The sequence below is a fragment of the Curcuma longa genome, chromosome 3 (assembly GCF_044706935.1).
Source record: "Curcuma longa cultivar G26 ecotype Majalengka, Jawa Barat chromosome 3, ITB_CL_G26_1.1, whole genome shotgun sequence".
Taxonomy (NCBI): Eukaryota; Viridiplantae; Streptophyta; class Magnoliopsida; order Zingiberales; family Zingiberaceae; genus Curcuma; species Curcuma longa.
The window spans coordinates 9,806,534-9,813,313 of NC_133863.1; the positions used below are offsets into that span (position 1 = coordinate 9,806,534).

Here is a 6,780-nt window from a genome sequence, read left to right on the forward strand (position 1 = left end):
ATCAAACACAAATCGTTCTCGATAAACTGATTACGCCCAAAGACTATCACCGGAGAGGGAAAGCAAAAGAAAAGGAAGTAGGGAGAGAGGAAAAAAAAACAATGATTTTTTTACTCCATTTTTATTTCTTTTCTTTGTTTATATTCACATTTCTTTTTTTATTATGCCGATTTTAAGAGAGCCGTTGAGGTAGTGAATCTATATTTTTTTATCATTAATTTTGAAGTAAATAATTAGGTTATTTTCAGGGAGGGCGTTTTGATGTTAATAAAAGTTTTAAGGGTATTTCAGAAAGTTGGTAAATGTGTCAGGGGCGATTTTGTAAATAACCCACTAATTACTGTTGTTTTGGGGGGAGTAAAAAATATTTAAATTTATTTTTAAATTCATTGGCCTTCGAGTTACCCGCACGCGATCGATGGCAGCAGGAAGCAGATCCAGCCATGGCCGCGACGGCGAGTGGAGAGCGGTTTGCTTAGGAAGAGGACAAGGCAGGGCCGAGGTGACAGCCAACCTTTTCTTTGTTAAAGAAAAGGTGAAGGTGGGGCTCTCCCCGGCTATAAAAGGGCGGCAGAGGTGCGCTCTACTCACCAATCCATCCCGACTCCGTTCACTCCGTTTTCTCGATCCCCCCTCCGTTGCGTCGCGTTTCTCCTCTTTTCTTTTCTAGTTTGTGCTTTCTAGGGTTCCTAGATCGCGCATTTGGTCTCTCTTTTGAGTTTCCAGATTCAGTTAGAGGTAAAGCCCTAATCTTGCACATCGTTCCACCGAATGGATCTGTTTGTTGTGGCAGATTGCAGCGGAGATCCTGCAGCAACGTTTTCTCGTGTGAATTTTTTATTGACTTTTTTGAAACCGAGCTCTGCTGCTCGGAGAGTTCTCTTGGTTGCCAAGTTAAATGACACACAAACTTGATCTTTACTTATTTCACCAATAAAAAATCGATCTTGCTTAAAGTATGTGCAGAATGAGAAAATAAGGGTTTCAATTTGGGCTTTAAGCTTTCACTTCGTACGAGATCGGAAGGGATAGTGTTATCCAAGATTTCAAACACTAGGAGGAAAAAAATGCAGCTTTTGACCAGAGAAAGAATCATGCTGAAACATGCAGAACACACACTTTCTTATTGCAGCTCTTGACTTAACTGCATTTTTTCTATGAGAGGGAATTTTTTTTTCAGAAGTGAAGATTTCTAGTGTTTAATGTATGAAAATAGGAAAGATCTTTTCTTAGACCATTACTTCTCATTCAACTTGTCTTTTATCCTGCAGATCCAGTAGCATAGCATCCTTTTTTTTTTTTTTAAAAAAAATTTATTATTTAACAAGAAATTAGGATGGGAACATCTAGCAAAGATCCGTTCACTTCATCATTTATATTCTTTAGATTTTGCTTTTGTTATATTCTGAGCTTTTGCTATGTCGGAGATCTATGCACTTGCCAACTCACATTCTATTTGGTAGCACTGAGAAATATATGATTTTTGTTCTAAATCCTCTTGTTTCCGACCTTTCAGATCCTTTTTCACTGTTATGGGCATGGGTCTTATTTAGTAATTTGATGTTCTTGGAATGGGGAACTAGTTTTGTAATTGGACACACATTAGAGTTTAGTTGATGGTAAAAATGTAGTTGTTTTTTTTTCACAGAAAAAGTGAAATCTTCTCTTGCATTTTTTTTTATAAAACTCCATGTTCCCTGTTGGTCTAACAAATAGATCTCTATGCTTTGGATGTTCTCCATGTTGTCTTTCTTAGATCTCAGCATGCTATTTGTCAAATGCAACCATTTTGATTGATATTGTTGGGTTCCCTTGATTTTGTTGCAGTTTATGCTCTTTGAAGCTTGAAAGAAAGCACCCATAAAAATGCCTCAACGCAGCTTGACCCGTGCTCTCAGTGTTAGGGAGCGCATTGGTGACTCCCTTTCTTCGCATCCAAATGAACTGCTGGCGCTTTTCTCAAGGTTTATAACCATCTCATATCTATTCTTTAACTCTGTGAAAAATATCAAGACAAGAAAATTTCTTTGATCTGGATGTCCAGTTGTTGTTGGATGTCCAGATATGTGAATCTTGCTTACATTGGCAAAAAGATGAAATACTCTTGACTTATATATCAACCCCTAACTAGCTTAGTTTTTTACTGTTTCACGGTGTATCAACATGAAAAGTAGAATGATCTACCCATTACATATGCCTTTTTCTTAATGGATCATCTTCTATCATACTTAATCCTGTAGCCATTACCTTCAAACTTGTGATAATGATCATATCGTAATTCCTTACTCTTAGTTTGATAAGCCATGAGTAAACACTTTCTTAACATTCTAAGCATTTTGGATTGTTGTCTACCCAGTCAAATCTTTAAGACATTTGATTCATGCTGGCTAATCTTCTCCATGTTGCTTCGATGTTACAGGTCTATTTTCGATACCTTGTATCTGATTACTTTTGTCCGTCAGGTTTATTCACCAGGGTAAGGGTATGCTGCAACCTCACCAGTTGTTAGCCGAGTATGCAGCTACCTTTTCAGAAGCAGATAAGGAAAAACTGAAGGATGGAGCCTTTGAGGATGTTATCAAGGCAGCACAAGTATAAGCTACTCGGGCAGCATTTTTCTCACCATCAAGTTTTAATCTTTTCATGTTCTCATGGGATCATCTTGTTTTCAATGCAGGAAGCCATTGTTCTTCCTCCATGGGTTGCTTTGGCTATTCGACCTAGGCCTGGAGTCTGGGAATACGTCCGGGTCAATATCAGTGAGCTTGCTGTGGAGGAGTTGACTGTTCCAGAATACTTGCATTTCAAGGAGGAACTTGCCGATGGAAGGTAGGCGAAGCTAAAGTTGGTCTCGCTGTCATCATATGATCTATATCTCTTTGAGAGAACCATTTGAACTTGTTCATCTCCTTTCAGTCCACAGAATAACAACTTTGTGCTGGAGTTGGACTTTGAGCCCTTCAATGCTTCTTTTCCTCGCCCCTCGCTATCAAAATCTATTGGCAATGGAGTGCAGTTCCTTAACCGTCACCTCTCTTCAAAGTTGTTCCAAGACAAAGAAAGCTTGTATCCCTTGCTTAATTTCCTAAGGAAACACAACTACAAAGGCATGGTTAGTACTTATTTCGATACATGCATCACACTTCTCTCGAATAACTTGGTGTTTTCGAAGATCTGTCCAGGAAAGCATCAATATCATACTGCAAGCTTCTGTTAACTATTTTCCTTCTTGCTATGCAGTCGATGATGCTGAATGATAGGATCCAGAGCCTTAGTGCCCTCCGGGCCGCACTGAGGAAGGCAGAGGGACATCTGCTGAGTATCCCATCAGATACGCCATACTCAGAATTCCACCACAGGTACTTGATAAATGTCTACTCTGGTTACTCATGTAGTCAATATTTTTGAAATGATGTAAATGTCAATTGTTGCTTACATGAATGGTTTAGATTTCAAGAGCTCGGCCTGGAGAAGGGGTGGGGTGACACTGCCCAGCGCGTATATGAGACCATCCACCTGCTACTTGATCTTCTTGAGGCCCCAGATCCGACCACCTTGGAGACTTTCCTGGGAACAATTCCTATGATGTTCAATGTTGTGATTCTTTCTCCACATGGGTACTTTGCTCAGGCTAATGTTTTGGGCTATCCTGATACCGGTGGCCAGGTATGATATATCTTTGATTCTCTACTAGATTGCATCTACTCTAGGTTATCTTTCTCAAGTGAATTTGTGTGCAGGTCGTTTACATTTTGGACCAAGTTCGAGCTTTGGAAGATGAGATGCTTCTGAGGATCAAGCGTCAAGGACTAGATATCACACCTCGAATTCTTATTGTAAGAAATGGAATCAAAACTCTATCATGTCCTTAGAACTTGCAAATGACTAAGTTGTTGGGACAATGCAGGTTACCAGATTGCTCCCTGATGCAGTTGGCACCACATGTGGGCAGAGACTTGAAAAGGTTCTTGGAACCGAGCACACTCATATCCTTCGAGTTCCATTCAGAACAGAGAATGGAATTGTCCGCAAATGGATCTCCCGTTTCGAAGTATGGCCATACCTAGAGACATATACCGAGGTAAACTTAATCATATTACCACCTTTGTTTAAGGGTAAATTTGTTCTGAAGCTTTATGCTGCTGTTTTCTGGTAGGATGTTGCGAATGAGTTGGCTGGAGAACTACAAGCCACCCCTGATCTTATCATTGGCAACTACAGTGATGGAAATCTAGTGTCGACTTTGCTTGCTCATAAATTGGGAGTAACCCAGGTCTGAACTTTTCTTTGTTTGTAGCTGTCTGTCTAGCCTGTGGTTCTAAGCTAATTGTTCTTTTCACATGCAGTGTACTATTGCCCATGCTCTGGAGAAAACTAAGTATCCTAACTCCGATCTTTACTGGAAGAAGTTTGAGAATCAGTATCATTTCTCATGCCAATTCACAGCTGACTTGATTGCTATGAATCATGCCGACTTTATCATCACTAGCACCTTCCAAGAAATTGCTGGAAGGTAATCAATCTTCAAGCTAAACGCTTTTCTAATCAGTTTTTTCTTGGCAAAGCTAAATGAAATGGATTTTTCTACTTGTCATCCGGTTTCAGCAAGGATACTGTGGGGCAGTATGAGTCCCACACTGCCTTTACTCTTCCCGGGCTCTACCGAGTTGTTCATGGAATCGATGTCTTCGATCCAAAGTTCAACATTGTCTCACCTGGTGCCGATATGTCCATTTACTTCCCGTACACTGAGAAGAACAAGAGATTGACTTCCCTTCACCCAGAGATTGAGGAGCTGCTGTTCAGCCCAGGAGATAACACGGAGCACAAGTAAGCAAACACCTTTAGCTTCGAGTACGATTACGATTGGTGATTGATTCTGAAAATCTTGCAGAGGTGTGCTGAATGACACCAAGAAGCCCATTATCTTCTCCATGGCGAGGCTGGATAGGGTGAAGAACTTAACCGGTCTGGTCGAATTCTATGGCCGGAATGAACGGTTGAAGGAGCTAGCAAACCTTGTGGTGGTTTGTGGCGACCATGGAAAAGAGTCCAAGGATCTTGAGGAACAAGCAGAATTCAAGAAGATGTATGACCACATTGAGAAGTACAATTTGCAAGGACACTTCAGATGGATCTCAGCTCAAATGAACCGAGTTCGCAATGGTGAACTCTATCGTTATATTGCCGACACTAAAGGAGTTTTCGTTCAAGTACTTCTCTTCATCCGCAAACAAGCTCATTTTTGAGATTTTGATGATGCCTCAGAGTTTTGCTGACCTGTTGTTTGCTTTGCTATCATCTAGCCTGCCTTCTATGAAGCCTTTGGGCTCACTGTGGTCGAATCAATGACGTGCGGGCTGCCAACGTTCGCAACCGTGCACGGAGGACCTGGAGAAATTATAGTTGATGGAGTGTCTGGCTTCCACATTGATCCTTACCAGGGCGACAAAGCTGCTGAAATCATCGTAAACTTCTTCGGCAAGTGCAAGGAAGACCCAACTTACTGGGACAAAATTTCCCATGGGGGGCTACAAAGAATTGAAGAAAAGTAAGCTAACTCTCTTGTCATCAATCGACACCCCAAAACTAAGGTTCCTAGCAGTTATCTAACTCGACCGAAACAGGTACACCTGGAAGCTCTACTCCGAGAGGTTGATGACACTCACTGGAGTATATGGATTCTGGAAGTACGTCTCCAATCTGGAACGGCGTGAGACTCGTCGTTACTTGGAGATGTTCTACGCCCTCAAGTATCGTCAGCTGGTAAGGCCAAACACCACACTTGCACTATTCTATCCAGACTGATACTCTCATTGATCTCGGTAGCAATAATATCGAAAATAGACGACCAACACAGTAAGAAACAAACAAATTTACTTGAAAAATTCTCATCATGGACAGAAGAGAAGAATTCATGATACTAAAATCAGTACAAGAGAAGAGTTGCAGCTTCCTACACATAACTGAGAATCGATTTAACTGAATTCGAGTCATAAACTCTCATGATCTCCATTGACTACTATTTTCAGGCCGAGTCGGTTCCTCTAGCAATCGAGGGAGAAGCTGCTGTCAATGGCGCCAAGTAGGCAGATTTATGAGTAAAGGAAGCTTGTTTACCGAAATGACATGTTTGCTTACAAATCTGAGAATTCAAGAAAGGCTTTTGTCCCAACTTCTGTTCCAATTTGTTGTGAGAGCTGCTGCTTATCGAATCAAATCGACAAGTTCTTCTGTTTGATGTTTAGTAGTGTTGTGTAGTTGCTTCATTCGGCAATAAGATCAGGGCTTCCTTTTCATGGAAACACTTGTGTGCTGTTTTTGTTCACTTAACAGTCAAGAAGGCGTTCCATTTATATTTATTATCAAAACAAGGTTTCATCCTGTTCTATTCCATTTTTGTTCTTGAAAATATTCTTATTTTGAGCGATGTTATAATGGTTGTGAATCATAATTGCTATAAAATTTTTAAAAAAAATTAAATATAGTTGTAATTGTCCACTTTGGGCTTAAGCTCTTATGATTTTGTTCTTGGGCTTTCTTCAAAAGGTCTTCTATCAATGGAGATATCTTCTGTTTTTTCCATGTATTTTAGATGACTAGGACTTTCTGCCTAGCTGCAATTAGGACTTTCTGTCTGGTGTCTAGTCCTCTTGATTTAGACACGGGAGCACCTACTTTCTTTATTTAAGGTTCAACCCATATGATTAGATTTGGATCATGGCTCTTTCGACGATTAGTCCAGTGAAAAGCGATCTCACTCTGATACCATTTGTTAGT

The 6,780-nt window shown here is 40.5% G+C and overlaps 1 protein-coding gene across 2 annotated transcripts; it reads left to right on the forward strand.

Moving 5' to 3' along the window:
* Positions 1–432: 432 nt before the first annotated feature.
* On the forward strand, positions 433–6,430 carry LOC141823274 (sucrose synthase 2-like). Of its 2 annotated transcripts, none has more exons than XM_074710539.1 (16): positions 433–576; positions 1,828–1,964; positions 2,463–2,592; positions 2,678–2,829; positions 2,917–3,112; positions 3,241–3,359; positions 3,450–3,666; positions 3,741–3,836; positions 3,908–4,081; positions 4,157–4,273; positions 4,347–4,513; positions 4,606–4,830; positions 4,895–5,213; positions 5,307–5,551; positions 5,628–5,766; positions 6,033–6,430. In XM_074710539.1, exons 2-16 carry the CDS (start codon positions 1,867–1,869, stop codon positions 6,087–6,089), a joined length of 2,451 nt encoding a protein of 816 aa, XP_074566640.1. In that variant the 5' UTR covers positions 433–576; positions 1,828–1,866; the 3' UTR covers positions 6,090–6,430. The 2 variants fall into 2 exon arrangements, with proteins under 2 accessions (XP_074566640.1, XP_074566639.1); XM_074710538.1 differs by lacking the exon at positions 433–576 and adding an exon at positions 606–738.
* Positions 6,431–6,780: the final 350 nt, after the last annotated feature.

What these genes read in the sequence shown, in the direction of transcription:
- LOC141823274 (XM_074710539.1), top strand. Translation starts at nt 1,867, where the DNA reads ATGCCTCAACGCAGCTTGACCCGTGCTCTCAGTGTTAGGGAGCGCATT. An exon ending in CTGCTGGCGCTTTTCTCAAG is followed by an intron (nt 1,965 to 2,462) that starts GTTTATAACCAT and finishes TTTGTCCGTCAG; the next exon opens with GTTTATTCACCAGGGTAAGG. An exon ending in TTCCAAGAAATTGCTGGAAG is followed by an intron (nt 4,514 to 4,605) that starts GTAATCAATCTT and finishes ATCCGGTTTCAG; the next exon opens with CAAGGATACTGTGGGGCAGT.